Consider the following 17153-nt stretch of genomic DNA (forward strand, 5'->3'; position numbering starts at 1 on the left):
TATTAAAAAATAAAAATGAACATTGACAGAGTATTAAATTAATAAAAACGTCGAAAAATTCAAAATGGCTATGTGGAGAGAATTTTTCATTTAAAATTAACGAGACAGTCGTGGAATTACTGGACAACTAGGAATGCGGGAAACGTTTAAAGAAATAAATTTTTTCCACATCGGAAGTAAAGAAAATTCATTTGTTATTTTTACTCGATGTTTTAAAAATTACATTGACGTATAAAATATCGTTATATTCATTCGTTTAATTAAATTTCATGGTCCAAATATATATCAAGAAATAATTCCAAGGATGTAAACAAAACAGAAACCAGTAATGACTTAATCGATAGCTGAGCCAAGCGATACTTAGTGTAACCCAAAAAAAACTTTTGAATTAATTAACGGAGTTCTATTCATTAATTTATGTCTGGAGTATAACGATCAGAATTACCATAATTACCTACAAGCGGATACTGTAATTTCATAAGAGTCAGGCATAAATAGAGTCATTGGAATCCAATTGTCTTTCAATAACTATTAGACTTCTTGCGGAAATGAATGAAACATCACTCGTATTCTCTTCATTTACTTGGAATAACATAAATATTTCATTTCAGCTGCTCATTGTATCCCTACGAGGAGGAAAATGAATCAAAGTCGCAAGTAAACGTTTCATGTATTACGAAGTTCAATATTGTCCATCATTGGCACTTGATAGATGACACGCTCTATGTCTTAGGATGTAGAGTGACCTGTATTTTTTCCCTATTGGAGATAAACCCACACAATATGAATGTTTTTGGTTCCTTAGGGTAAGTAAGTGGAAAAAAATACAAAACACTTGATAGGAATTCAAAAATTTTTTTCACTGGCACCGGGCAGATGCAGGCAGATGTGAAGCTCTGTGTCATACAATGTATTTTTGTCCCTATCGGAGATAGACCTACACGACACAAACGTTCTTTGTTCCTTAGAGTGTAAGTAAGTACTCTCTTCAATTTGAAACAGTGAAAATGGTGACTATTTACTGTTCACTAGTGAAAAGTATATCACTAATTCAAATAGTGGTATATTTTTCACTGGAAATAAGTGACTATTCATTCCAAATAGTGATTGGAATGTGATTTCTTTTTAATTCGTTTCTAGAGTAGAAAAAAATATAAAAAACCCTAATAAGAATTCAAATTGTTTTCATCGACACCGAGCAGATGACTCAGTGGCTTACAATGTATTTTTGTCCCTATCAGAGATAGACCTACACGACACAAACGTTTTTTGTTCCTTAGAGTGTAAGTAAGTACTCTCTTAAATTTGAAACAATGAAAATGGTGACTATTTACTGTTCACTAGTGAAAAGTATATCACTAATTCAAATAATGGTATATTTTGCACTGGAAATAAGTGACTATTCATTCCAAATAATGATTACCATATGATTTCTTTTTAATTCGCTTTTAGAGAGTAGGAAAAAATATAAAAAACCCTAATAAAAATTCAAATTTTTTTTTCATTGACACCGAGCAGATTCTGTGGCTTACAATGTATTTTTGTCTCTGTTAGGACGAACCCCAGACAATATTTATACACCTACTAGAATTCATGTTTCGCACGCATGCCGCTTTCCATAAATTTATTCTAATGTATATTCTTGTGTCAATTCCGTATATTCTATGCTGTAATCAGTCCAACATGGTACACATAGTTCGGTTTCACATACGTTTCATATCTTTTTTCTTATAAGGATGTATCATGTATCGTTACAGCAGCAATGACATATTTTCTCGAATAAAATAAATCATCTCGTTTCAGCTTAAATAAAGTTGGTTTAAATAAATGTGCATTTGATCAAACAAATATTTTCTTGATTCAAAAAATTGTCTCTAAAGCAAACGATTTATTTGAATTCACAAATTTATCGACGAGTAAGCCCCAAAAAAAGTTACAAGTCGTAATAAAAGATCAATATTCTCAGGGAGAATATAATATTTAAAAAAAAGTGTCACACGTTAAGGCGATGCGCATTTCCCTCATAAATTTTCAGTCAGTGCACAGGTTTAACGGGTAGCGAGCGTCGATCAAAAATTCATGTTCAACTGTATAGTTCAGCCTGCTCGCTATCCTCAATGCAAATCTCCTTATGCTACTTGTGAAAATTCGTATGCTTTGCCCTAGCTTATACCTCCATTGCTTCTCTTTCTTCAGCCCCACCCCCACTCTTTCTTTCTCTCTCCACTCAAACTTGCTGCTTGTTTCGTTCTAGAATATTTCATGCCCTATACATAATTTAACTCACACGACGCCCCCTCTACGCAGGTTACTTTCTGCACCGGGCAACTCGTTACAAGTTTCGCTCTCATGAAAATGTACGCTATGAAATTCTGCTTATTCTAACAAGTATCACTAAATCATACAACAAAAAAAAGTTTACATATTTATGTTTACATCTCCTTACTTTTTATTCAAAGCCCAGTCGAGTTTAAATATTTATCAAACCGACTGCACTAAGTTGAGAGCAAATAACGCGAAACAAATTAACGTCTATTTAAATTACACTGACAATGCAATTAATCATTAAAAGCCAATAGAGCAACAATAAATAATGATAATAAATATCGTTGCATGAATAATATATTTGACATATATCAATTGCAATAAGAGAGATCGATCCCCAGAGATTGGGTAGGATACGTCGGCGATATTCATTCTGTGGCTTTCCATTCATTGCCTTCCTCTCGATTCCTTCTTATCGTAAACGGTACAATCGCGCGGGGGCATAGAGCATGAGGCATGAGGCGTGGGGTTGCCTGGGTTTTCATCCCCTTTCCCCACCCGCCTACCACACGCCTGCTTCAGTGCCACCGATCGCAATTCATTCGGGAAATCGAAGCAATTTCTAGAAAGCAATTCAACCAAAGAGTGAGCCTGGCCTTCCCCCTTCTCCCTATCTCCCTCTCCTCCCTCTCTACGGCGAACGCGTTCACGAGACGTAGTGATTAACGGTTGGAATTTCTGTTGAGTTGATTGTACCAGGGATTTTTTTATCATTTTTTCTGTTTGCTTTTATTACAGCTCGTATTTCGTAATTTTTTTCGCCCTCCATACATAACAAGGCGCACCTGTACCATTAGAACAATTAACCGTTATTTTTTTTTTATTTTTTGTCACTCCAAACGTTAACCTCTCGATAAATATAAGTGCATGTATACATATATGTACACTTTTTTCGACATTTACTGCAGAAATTAATCGTCAGTGTAAACAGAAAAATACTATTTGTTTTTTTTATTTTCAATATTTTTGTTCGGCGAAAACCTCGGGGTAAAAAATCTAAAAAAAAAATTTTTAACCGTTGAAATTATTGGATAATTGTGTAGTAATTTTTTGTTTAGTAAAATAAAAAACCTAAGTTACACATTGATATTTTTTAATTTAGTCTCTATGTATTTTTAGTGGTTATGGATCTGTCTGAACTGAGTGTATGAACAATTGAAATTTACTTGCAAGTAAATTGTACTGATATGTACGCGGGCTTTCATTGAATTCATCCATCATTTTATTTTGTTGTACTGTAAAATTTATATTCGTTTGATACATGAGTACTGAACCACAGCGGCTTACAAAGTCGGTGCGTTCATACATCAACCGATTAAGCTTTAACATTAGTTAATCGAATCGTTAAATTTATAATACGGTTTAATTTGCTCGTACATCGTGTATCGGGTGTAAATCACGATCAGTCCACAGTAAAACAAAGCATTTATTTTTTAAATACACAATGAATAGATATATATGTGAGTGAAACCGGATAGCTGATGAAATAGTTGTCAAATGCCACAAGTTAAGCCAATAATAATGAAAGCTACCGAGCATGAAATATGTGGTCGAGTGTACTGTACGTTTTGTCAGAAGTTAATAATTTATAATCACGGACTTAACTCACACGTGGAACGTCAGAGAAAATATAGTAGAAGGCGAATTTTGTATGCGCATATAAACTAGAGTTAAATAATACTAAAGTGCATACCAATAATAGTCTTGTACATGCACACGTGTTTACCCATTATTAGCAAGTCAATACGCTCGGTAAAAGTAATAATGAAACACGACGTTAGTTAGTTCATTTGTCCGCCAAATGGGAAAACAACTTCAGCAAGCAACTTTATTAATTCGGAATTTTCATAACTATTCATGCTAGCAAGTTCGGTAATAATTTTGATAATTTTACATACGTTTAAATTTTAAATAATAAGTAATATTACTGGGATTATATTATAAACCACTGACAATAGACGCGATTAAATTTCTCTCTTTGGTACATGGTAAGAAATGCATGGTGTTCAACACCATGTTAGTATGGTCTCAAGACAGATACTAAAATAGTATGTAAAATATTCCAAGACAGTATTGTAACGAGTCCCAAAAGTATGAGGTTATTTACTATACTGTATAGTACTGAAGCTATTGTATTGCTCACACGTATGCATAGCAGGCAGGGCGAAACAGCATGGCTCTGACTCAGAGGGGCCCCTAAGACCCATGCCACAATGCCGAGGGCACAATCCTACTAGTTTTTCCCGCCATAATTTCTGGCGTGTCAATCAATGTATACTATCGTATTACCACCAAAACTATATAGATGTCGTTAGACTAGGTTTATCGGCCAGAAGCAATGTGGATACGGCAATGCAGTATGGGCCTGACAGCCATACTGACATTGCGGCTTCCGCGCCAACTATTGCCAATGTTACTATTCCCGCAATGGTTGAATCATCTATGCATACAATTTTATAACCTATAAAAATCTTCGATACCATACAGTATGGCGTTCGCGCTCATACTGGCATAGTTATATCCACAAAATATTTCTTACTGTGTATTTGACGACTTAGGCAGTGATTGTTTCAACGTAATCCTACAAGTTTGTCGCTTAATATATATTTGTATTTATGTGTATTAGAGGAGGAAGGGGCAAAACGGGGTCTCCCAAAATTCTATAAAAAAAGTTTTTTTTTTTAACTTTCAAAAATTACTTTTGTAAATACAATTGAGAATTATTTTGAATTTTTTTTGTTAAACTTTTTCAAGAATCGAAAGTTTCAGCCGAAAAATTTTAATGACTTTTGTTTCATAATAAAAACTTGAAATTTTTTTTCTTCCATTGCACCCAATAATTATGTGAAATGTCATTTTTCTTTTTGTAAATTATTTATAAGAAAATTTAATTTATTCAATTTCCAAATTTTTTCACCTTTTTTTAGGGGCTATCCCATTATACCCGCAAAAAAAAATTTTATTCTACGACAGCTGAAAATTTTTTCTATTTACTTTGAATATAAAAAAATAAGATTCAACGTAAGTTCCCAAAAACTTAGTACTTCCTTAAGTGCCCGTTTTGCCCCTGCCCTGTATATACATATATAGATGAGTTTTGGATATGCTACACAAAATACTCGGTGAAGCGTTCAACAAAACTGTCAATGTCTATGCAGCCTATAAATCACTCAACGTCTAATGCAGATATACGTGTACAACGAGGTTATTCAAGAAAAATTGTCTCCAGCAGAGCCAACTTTTTATTCCAATGACATTTCGCGAATTGGACTATTCTTTATTGACCAATACTGGTGCTGCACGGATGTCACTAGAGGCCAAATAAGAGAAAAACAACTCGCGACTCGACTATAAGGAAAAAGTACGTAAATGTGTACATACGCCGAGAAAGAGTGATTGAGTGATTTGTGTAAGTAAATTTTGTTAAATTTAAAACTTAGCTTTTTTGAATTATTGTTGTCAGCAGAGCATGAAACGCATTTATATAAAATACAAGTAACAACTCGCATCCATCAGTCGTTACGAGAGTCTACCGCTGCATCGTGCTGACTCATAAATTATTTCAAATTCTATTCGTATACGCTCGGGTATATATGTGTATATTTACATATACCCGAGCATAAACAACCACACATATGGATATATATATTGACCGTGTAGGGGCACAATTGTATGTGAATGTACAAAGGACCTAACGTCACTAACCCGTCGGATCTCTATATCGCGTAGTCAGTTTACGTCCAGTTTCCCTGAATATTGGATTCCTCGATTTTCTTCTTCGTTTCGATGAAATTCCTCTCTTGTGTACAAAACAGAAGCCTTCACAATTTTGTATTGCATCGCATCAAAAGAATAGACACCATTTCGTATTATTGCATCTCTTATTTCCCAACTCATATACACACGACCACACATATTTATTCGTATATATACAAAGCAAAGCTCTATCGTAGAGCGAAATCCTTATCAAGATTCAAGTTTAAAACTTTTGATCACCTTTTCAAAATTAAAAAAAAAATATTTGTTTTAGTCCAATTTTAAAAAAGGCCATTCGGCATCCGAAATGGAAGTAGATTTCTCACTTCAATCAAACCGTTAATGATAGATGTACCCATTACAACGTTATTTGGAAATAAATAACACAGAAAACAGCATTTTTCATTCGTTAGAAAATTTTAAATTACCACCATTTCTAGAATGCTTAACCGATTCTTATAAATTTTTGAACTTGATCAAGATAATTACCTAAAGAATAAGTATTTACAATTTAATAATCACTCGTGAAAATTTTCAAAGATATAAACAATGGAATTATCACCATATAACACATGAGTCAATTATGTGACTTCGAACCCTTATTAAAAGTGAAACAATTATCGTAAAACAAAAAATAAAAAAAGGAAACTATAGATCTTTCTATCGGCTATCAAGTTCTTTTTACATAATTAGGATAGATATACTGGTTACAAAGTTATTTTCGAAAAAAGCCGAAAAAGTAGGATGTTTCGTTATTTTTTGAATTTCAAATGTCCACCATTTCTAAACTAGTTAACCGATTTTGCTCATCTTCGAACTTAACCGTGGTAATCGTTCATAGAATAAGTGTGCCGAGTTTCATTAAGATCCGTTAAAAATTGTGATCGTTATCGTCGCAACTAGGCGCGTTGTATTAAATATATATACACACATATATAAACTTTTGAGCCAATGGTATTTTTAGAACCTACTCGATGAATTATGATAGATTATGGCAAAATTCTTTCAAAATTCCACCATGAGGACAAATGCAAAAGATAGATTTCTATGGAATCTACTAAAAACGGAGTTTGTCGATTTAAAAACTATGAAATATTAATCGGGCAGAATAAACATAGTGGAGTATTTAAGGGTTGACTCTGATGGCGAACGATAAAAAATGATGATTATTATTTGGAGCTTCGGTCGGAACAGTAAACACAGAATGGCGCCCAGTATTTGTGTGTCACGCAATCTCATAATACTCTGCTGTATAAATATGTATAATATATGTTAGTAGGGTGAGTAAACAAGTTTGGGACGAGAACATGATCGTTTTATTTCCCTAGTGTGGTTGTGGCATCGCCAACATTTATGATGTCGTACTCATCTTACTCCGGAGTCGTTATAGAGAATATAATAGATGTCAAAGAAGACTTGACTGCATTGTACGGTAGTTTTCCTTCTGGCATAGGATGTCCACCGGGAGAAATAGGCAGTCTCTAAAACACGTACCTTCCGGTTGGTAAACTCAGTACACCATCCAACACCCCACCGCACGACGAGTTATCCGACGAGTAAAACTTTACGCTTGGTCTCACCCCCGAGACTACTTTTCATTCAGATTCCCAGGTGAAAAGAAGTAAGCGTTAAAAGTAGCTGACACACTGAGACACCGATACACACGCATGAACACTCTCACGAGCAAGTTAAAACTAAAAAGTCTCTTTATTGAACCTCTGCGCTAAGTCCACAACCCACACTACACCGCTTGCTATGAAATATAAATATATATAGATATATATTAATGTTACACTTATCACGTTTTCCCACAGCAGTTTTTGCCTTGTGGCTCATGAGTGCTTTTAATTATAGTAATGACAAATTTTTATAGCTCTAGTTTGATTTATTTACTAACTATAAAAATTTTTAGCTGACATAAATATCGCCTAGAATGTGGAGCCAATTGAATTTAATGAGACTATTTTTGAAATTATTAAACTAGTTTTTCGATTACTTTTTTAGGAGAATTCAGCAAAAATATGCAACTTTTTCACTCGAAAGTTTTTCTTACAGGTGGAGAAAATTAGAGAAATTTTAAACGTATTTTTCTTGTGGCTTGTAAGTCATTTATTAACTTAAGACTGATTACTCTATTGATAAAAGTTTTTACAATATAGCATTCAGCGCCCGAAAAAAGAAGTGCAAGGACAGCATTCAAACTCTACGTTTTATGAATTAAACATGAAGGAACGCAGATTAAATCTGGAGTAAATACGCAGCGAATGACTGTTTATTTATTTAATCCCCTCGGAGTAAATTTACTTTGAAGAAGAATTTATTTTAATAGTAAAATTCCGAATCGGAGTGAATGCTGATTCAAACAAAAGTCAGACTCCGCTGAGGAGACAAACTCCCTATTTATTCCGTATGCGGAGTGAATTTGGATATTAATGAAATCCTTAATTACTCCGAATTCACTCCCAATTACAGAAAATACGCACTGTGAAAAATTTTTCGGACCCAGTGTAATGTAAATGTCTTGGTGTAAAAATTTTGGTGTGAAAATTACACCAAATTTTGTGTTAAACTTAAGCGGTGTAAATTTCAAATTTTTACACCGCCAAACATGTGAATGTATAATTCCTGATAATTTTGCGTTAAGAAAATTAATCACAAAAATATTTAAATGATCAAAATACTATTTAATATCTAAATAAAATTAATGTAGTTATTGATTGAGTATTAGTTAAAAACATTCAATAATTATTTGTTATTCATTAATCAAAATTACAACGAGTAACACGGAATGGTGTAAAAAAAAGTTAATTATACCGTGTTAAAATTACACGGATGGAAAATTTACACCGAGAGAATTTTACACCGTGATTTCACACTACACAGCCGTGTAAAGTTCTCCGGACCCATTTTTACACCGAAATTTTTTACAGTGTGGAAATAAAATTTTTTTTCTATTGGAACATGGACTCATTTGGCTCGAAAAAAATTGCTGATGGGAATTTAAAGTAAAACTCAATTTACTCATATCCCCTATATACATATATTTTTAAAAAGTACTTAGGATTACTCAATACAACTGAAAGTCACCAGAAATCAGTTAAATCCACCCTAGTCCGATAAGAAAACAAAAGACGAGTTAGCGAACGAATTTGGCACAGCAACGAAATAAAATTACATAAACTCCAGAATCGTTTAAAGTATTTTTCCTCGATCAAGGATTTCAGCGATTGTTCAAATGCATTTACTTCGAAATCGCTTCAAAGCCCAACAAAATATTTGACTTGAACTAACTCCTGGTAGAAAAACTTTAATTTATCGCATTTCGCTAAAACAAAGCCTTCGTTACCATAACTCCGATTTGCTGTCCGGATTTCGACTATTCATTGAATTCCGTCTATTGTAAGCGTCTCTTATTACATAAATAATATATATATCTCTATAACTAAAGTAGATATTAAATCATACTCACCGATAATCGTCAGTTTCGCCCAATTGTCGGACAGCTATCGGAAATTCACTAGGTCCATGAGCCTTCAGTAATTCCTGTAGTCTCACTAATCCTTCATTATTTTCATAAATAATAGTGAAGCTCTTCCATCCCCATGCTCTCACAAGATCCACATACGCCTGAAAAATATGAATTTATACATAAATTTTTTTATTGCATTTTTAAATTGCCATGAAATTTAAAAAAATACATATCGTTTTCAATAATCGGATTATATGCATATGTAAAAAAAATAATAACTCGCTTCTCTATATCCCCGGTATATATTTTTCTATATGAATGTTCATATATATATTATCACACACAGTAGCAGTAAATTCGTTTATTTGGATTGGATCGATGTTTAAATTGTCGGAAAAATAAAGTACAGCAGCTATTTCTCGACGTGTTTCACGAACCAACTCTATAAAATGAAGGAAAAATCGGTAGCTTGCGAATAAAGTCATTGACCGTATACCTGCTCTCTAACTTATACTACTGTGACTAAAACTATAGACCACACTAAAACAGACTTTACCGTATATAATACCGTAGACTGTGGAGTGTACAGTGTGCAGTGTGGACTGTGAACTATACTGAGAACTATACAGTACTTACGTCCACTAACTTAAAACAAAGTTTTGCACAATACAGTCAGTGGTGGAGCGCGAGTGAGAGAAAGTTATCAGGATTTCGCATTTCTTAACTCAAAATTTCCGATATGGCTCCAAGTTTTCCAAAAGCTTTGGGTTGTATTATCAGCAAACAAGTTTAACTACTACCTCAACAGTTTCCACACTAATTTATAACTCTCTATAGGTATACCTACAATATCACAATTTAATGAACACTTTTACAAATTGTTGTGTTACTTAGTCCCGCAAAATTTGCTTTAATTAAATCCTAAATTAATTTATAACATCAGAGCCACTTTGATCATCCAGTTTCAATAACTGAGACGGTCATGGGTCCAAAAGTTGCATCCGCTGTCCCGGGATTGACCCTCCCTAGACGATCGTTTATGGAAGAGGAGGAATTTTGGTTGTTTTGCAAATAAAAAGGATCTTAGTAAAAGTAACTTTGGTGTTGGTAAATTTCTAAGACCTTCCTGTTCTGGTAAAAACATTTGGCTGCTACAAAAAGAAGTGTAAAGCTTTTTAAGCCGATGGTTTGCCAGAATCCGTTGATGCTGCCTTTGTGAATCGATGCAGCTTCATAACCGGAACGACCGGCTTCGGTTATACAACGAACTTAAATTTTCAAGCCAAAGTTCATCGTAACTTACTGCGTAGTAGTTTGAAATTTAAGTTCAGTTAAATATTAAATATTTTATTCAAATCATTACATTTTCATGTAATGGAAAATTTAATACATTGATTAGTGTTAATAATGTATCTGTTTAATGCTACTTACTCTAGCTCATTCTATACAATTTACAATTCTGGCTGTCGAAAAAAAATGGACTGAATAAACTATCGTGGTAAAGTTTACATTTTATGTTGTTCAATATTCCATTGCCCCAAAATCCCTTGTTAATTTTTAATAATAAACCTCTGCCAAAATAAGGCGATAAATAAAAAAATTTAATGGACATAAATCACACATACAAATGGATTTGCTGTTCAAGTCAATCATTAATAAATTTTATAGTCCTCTTATCCACAAACGTGTTAACTCATGAATTTCAATTGGTTATTTTTACTGGTTATTGGTTAAACTAACACAAAGTTTGTGTCACTTTATTTTGTAACATAAAATGTTTATTAACACATTTTGGGTGTTACTGTAGAATTCTTTGCGCCCTCTTGTGGCGATATTTCAACATAATCTTTGTGTTAAAAAGGGATTTCACTAAGTTTGTGTCGAAATTTCAATGTATTGATGTATGTATTATGTATTATATGTATAATGTATTACTAATATCTGTATTACACTACTTTTGTTAATTAACATTCATTGTAATGTATTTTGGAGGGCCGCAAGAAGCTATGACTCCATGGCCTTAAAACAATAAATAATAATAATAATAATAATAATAATAATAATAATAATAATAATAATAATAATAATAATATTTTTTACTGTGTGCAGAGTTTCTATGCATTATTTTATTTTAGTAATTTTTTTTATTAAACTGAATAATCTAAATTTTATTGCCTCTATTTTCTATACCGTTATGTGAAAAAAATATTATCGTAAAAAAAAAATGTAATGAAATTCATGACAACCAATTGAGCGTGATTTTCTTGTCAGCAATAATTCATAACTATGAAATGATTTGTAGGTAGTGATAGTGCGCAGCAGCATTACGTATTCTTACTGCGTGATGAGTTCCACACCTGTACAAAACTATGTACTACATATTTTATGTATGTATATATATTATATATATATGAGTGTATTCATGCGAGAGAAAATTAGACGAGTTGGATTCAGTGGGCAATGTAAATTGCGCGGAAATATTTCAGGGCAAAATAACCCCTGGGTATAGTGACTTTCCGAGTGTTGCTATGCGAGAGGGAATGAGGCAGGCAGGAGGCATTAGAACAGGCATCTCCATGTTTCCCCCTTTCCAAACTTATAACTCTATAACAGTATATCGGGAAAATTCAACCCGAGCCCTTTTCTGGGCCATTGTCGTGCAGCAAAGCGGAATTTATCATTGTTACGGAGTTACTATTTTAGACACGTATGTGACTGAGTTACATCTTATATATCATACACACATACGCACACACACAAGCTGGTTGAATAAATCATATACATATATGATTTGACACTAGCTCTTAGCATTTTACATATTATAAAAGCTGGCAGCTTGCACAAGCAATCGTATTATTCAATTCACGTGTGTCCTTCGAGGATAGCTAGTGATTTTCGTTAGCTCTCAAACCCGCTTCATGATATTTATATATTTGTATCTTTGAAATAAAACCATTATTTGAGTTAATACACTCAAAAATATTGTAAATCGGATGCTCGGAAAAATTTCATTGTTTTTTTCTCAATTTAAATGCAAATTATATTTGGTTCCGCTGGAAAAGAGTTCGGATGAAATATTTTTCGAGTGACGTTATTTTTTTAGTGGAAAATTTTCCAATACAGGGTCAATGATTCAATTAATTTGAACCGAAAAAATATTTGAAATATTATTTTCATGATACCAGCATCAAAACTTGAAGTTTCAGTGTCTCTACAGCCCGTCGAAACAAGCTAATTTCAAGCCAATGCTGCAAACTACTGCTAGCGAATTCGTAATTCACAAATACCTTCATACAAACATGCGTGTTTCTTCCTTTGGGAAGAAACACAATTGTTTCTGCCCGACGTAAGTTATATTTAATGTTCATTTGCAGCCGTATTACTCTCATTTATTTACTTGTCACTTCAATTTACCTCATTTCATTTTTTAAGTGACAGTTTTAATTATTCAAATAAAATTACTAAAGAATGAGTGAAAATAATATTTTTCTCTTATTTACTATTTAATAAGTGACTGTAAATCACAAATTTCTCATTCTCTAACAGTTCTCTGCATCATCAGCTTGAAATTAACTTGTTTCTTATTGGCTGCTGACACTGAATCTTGAAGTTCCGATGCAAGTAATCATGAAAAATCTAGTGTGTGACTTAAGATGAAACACGATTTCAGACTGTGGATGATGTCAGCCCTCACCTACGGTTCGGGCAGCCAACTTCACCCTAGTCTGAAATCGTCTTGTTTCATCCCTTGTCACACAATATACTATTTCATGATACCAGCATCGAAACTTGAAGTTTCAGTGTCTCTACAACCAGTCGAAAGAAGCTAATTTCAAGCCAATACTGCAAACAACTGCTAGCAAATTTGTAATTCAAAAATACCTTCGTACAAACATGCGTGTTTCTTCCTTTGAGAAGAAACACAATTGTTTCTGCCCGACGTTAGTTATATTTAGTGCCTTTAGTTCATTTGCAGCCTTATTACTCTGATTTGTTTACTTGTCACTTCAGTTTACTCATTTCATTTTTTAAGTGACAGTTTTAATTAACCAAATAAAATTACTAAAGAATGAGTGAAAATAATATTTTTCTCTTATTTACTATTTAATAAGTAACTGTAAATCACAAATTTCTCATTCTCTAACAGTTCTCTGCATCATCAGCTTGTAATTAACTTTTTCTTACTGGCTGTTGACACTGAATCTTGATGTTCCGATGCTGGTAATCATGAAAAATCTAGTGTATAATTCAGGATGAAACACAATTTCCACCTGCGGGTGATGTCAGCCAACTTCACCCTAGTCTGGAATCGTTTTGTTTCATCCCTTGTCACACAATATACTATTAGAGCTCACTTGGCAGTGACACATATGAGGGATTTTTGTTAAAAATTCATGTAACTGAAGATCGGAACGTTTTTCGCGCAACGAAAATGAAAAATTTGTATAATTTACTGCTTAAGGGGTAGTTGGGGGTGGCCTGCAATTTTCGGCTGAGATACTAGCACATGTACGAAACATTTCAATACTCTAGATCCAGTAGATTTCTTACTTTTCATTTTGTTTTTTGATTTTCGTTTCACGAAAAACGTTCCGATCTTCAAGTACAAAAGAATTCACATATTCAGCCGATTAATGAAACGTTTATAAAATAATTTTTTTCCAAACCAACAAAGTCACTCGTTTAAATTTTTCGGAATTTCGCCTTCTTTTCATCGCCAAACAATTTTCAATGTGAAAAATAAATTGACTTTAACGTTACTTTGTCTAGATATGAAATAAAATAAATAAATAAATGAATAAATCAATAGCAGTCGAGATCGTTACTGGTAGCAATTGAAGGTGTACCGAGGATCTGAGGCATTAGAGATTCCTCAGCCCGAAGACGCAATCTAAAGAAATCAAAGGACATCTCGATCTTTCTCTAGTTCGATGGCCTTTTTTGTGTGGCCACCAACAGCTCCTTTGATCCTTCAAGTAAATTGAACTGCAAAACCATATTTCCCTTTCGCCCCTTGCTTTCCCACACCCCGTACTTATTTTCCTTCACAGCTAGACTTTTTTATACACAGAAAGACATTTTATACCCTGACTTTTCTTTGCACAACTCTCTCCCTACTTTCCACTCCACTCCACTCTCTCTCTATGTGTCTTTCCTATTCATAGCAACTCTCAGAGCTCCAAGATGTCTGTCATTGCCAACAAAACTATTACCAAGTCATGTTGCAGTATCACTAGCAAAGGATCTGTTTAAATATAAACAGATGTCATAGAAGTGGATGAAAAAAAAAAGTAAAATAAACATTTTTTTTAAGCTTCAAACAAAAAATATATCTTCATGTTATTGATTTTATTTTTAAATTTAATGTCCGTAATTTCAATGGTTAAATTTATTTTTAAAACGAGTACCGAATAGTCTGGGGTTAAATGAAATATTTTAGTGTATAATAAATGTATCATAAAAATGACTTACCTTAGATAAAGTCGTCGGATGTGGATAAAGGTTGACGAGACAGCTTTCACGACGGAGTCTGTAGTCCCACCGCGTTTCCAAGTGTGGTATTTCCATCGTGTCACAGATGCTTTGCACGTGAGATGCAGTATGCGCACTTTGCGGCCCGAAAATCGCAGCTACTCCAGTGCTCAGTAAATGACATACTGTGTTTTTAAAAAAATATATAGACATATATTATTCATTTATTTATTTATTCCCGTATTTACTTTTTTTTATGCGACGTATCTCTGCATAATAAAAATATCCCACGGCTTAAATCTGTACATTAAAACGACTTTTTTAACTATTCCATATTAAAATGATGTTTATTTTTTAATAGGAATTAAAATTGCGGCGAGAGCTTTCGTTAATTGAGTCATTGGTTGAATATATTTAATATTAATGTTAAAATTTTTTTTTTAATCGACACGTTAATCACGATAGTAAAAAGTATTTTAAAAAAATTTTTTGAGGCTACTCCATTTCACCCGAAAATGAAAAAATTTTTTTACAATTTAAAATTGGGCTTACGTTCGGAAAAAATTGTCAAATGACTTAAGAGAAAGAAATTTTTAAAATGACATCGGGTTTTTCCTTCCCGTGTAAAAAAATTTTTATTCATAATGAATTTAGATCTAAATTTCATCACGAAACTCAAATTGTGACCCGGGTCATAATATCTAGCCTCAATTTAACCTCATCAAACCCAAGTAAGCCTCAATCCAGCCTTACTGAGTAAAAAAAGCATTTTGAGCCTCAGATAATGCTCACAGAGCCTCAATGAGCCTCAAATGATTCTCAAAGATCCTCAATAAGTCTCAATGAACCTCAAATGAAGGCTCATTGAGGCTCTGTGAGCATTATCTGAGGCTCAAAATGCTTTTCTTACTCAGTGAGGCTGGATTGAGGCTAGATATTATGACCCGGGGACACAAATATGACTTTCATCATGAATTTGTATCAACAATTTTAATCACGACAAAGTATGACTCAGTCAAATTTTTATCCAAGTGATCCGAAGTTCATTCACTAAATTAACTTAACAATCGAAAATGATTTACGTTAATCGAGTACTTGATAGAAGAAATTTATTGGCAATTTCTGAGTCGATAAATTTGACAAAAGGTTCAATTAGGTAAAAATTCAGTCAAGTTTCTATCAAAGTCGTCCCAAGTCCAATTCAAAGACGTAATAATAAATTTTTAGAAATGATACAGATTTACTAGACGAAAAATTATGGGAGCAAATTCATGATGAAAGTCATATTTGTGTCACGATCTGAGTTTCGTGATGAAATTCAGATCGAAACTCATTAGGAAAAAAAATTTTTTTTACACGGGTCAGTTTTTCATATTTTGAGATTATATTAATAAAATGAAACGTCATTTAGAAAAACTTTTCATGTAAAAACTCATCTCATGTTATTTAATTATTATTTTTATTTTTCCTGCATCGAAGCATTAAAAAATATCTACTGTCGGCCAAATAAAATTGAAGAAAAGCAAATAAAAAGTAACGTTTATCCCAAATGGATATTTGGAGTCGATGAAATAGTTTATCTTTTGGATATTGCTTTCAACATGAACGGTTTCGTTTTGTTATCACGTTCGATTGCTTCAGTTCATCTCTTATATCAGATATATATATACATATATATATTTATATATAAATTGACTCTCCTCGAAATTTGACTTCGCCGTTTTGTGAAACATGATATGAATATAAATTTTTTTCATATGTATGAATTAAATGTCAATCAAATATAAATATACCAGAATTTAATTATTTAAATAAATATATGTAAATAAAATTACTGAAATGTTTTTATCATATATAGTAATTGATAAAATATAGATGATGTTAATTTCCATAAATGTAATAAAATATCGGTATCAGTGGAACGGTAATATTTACATTTGAATATACCCAAATAAAAAATTCTGCTTGAACTCCACCTGAGTAAATATTATCCGTTTTAAAACGAATAGTCATAAAATTTGTGTATTTAAAAAAAATAAATTAATTGAATTTTATATAAACATTTGATATTTTAAAAGTACGTATAGAAAGTAAATAAAATAAAAATTCGCGCAAGATAAATTTATTCACA

The 17153-nt window shown here is 32.8% G+C and overlaps 1 protein-coding gene across 7 annotated transcripts in view; it reads right to left on the reverse strand.

Moving 5' to 3' along the window:
• Positions 1 to 17153, reverse strand: part of LOC130664020 (glutamate receptor ionotropic, kainate 2) — a 184172-nt gene that overhangs the window by 25330 nt on the left and 141689 nt on the right. For all 7 annotated transcript variants that reach the window (XR_008989285.1, XM_057463663.1, XM_057463664.1 and 4 more), the window contains 2 exons: positions 15023 to 15207; positions 9551 to 9708 (listed from right to left, as the gene is read on the reverse strand). Coding sequence is in view for 6 of the 7 variants with exons in the window: in XM_057463663.1 (XP_057319646.1) it covers positions 9551 to 9708; positions 15023 to 15207 (343 nt within the window). In the remaining variant the exon portion in view is untranslated. The remainder of the gene's footprint in view (positions 1 to 9550; positions 9709 to 15022; positions 15208 to 17153) is intronic.

The sequence above is a fragment of the Microplitis mediator genome, chromosome 2 (genome assembly GCF_029852145.1).
Source record: "Microplitis mediator isolate UGA2020A chromosome 2, iyMicMedi2.1, whole genome shotgun sequence".
NCBI classification, from domain to species: Eukaryota; Metazoa; Arthropoda; class Insecta; order Hymenoptera; family Braconidae; genus Microplitis; species Microplitis mediator.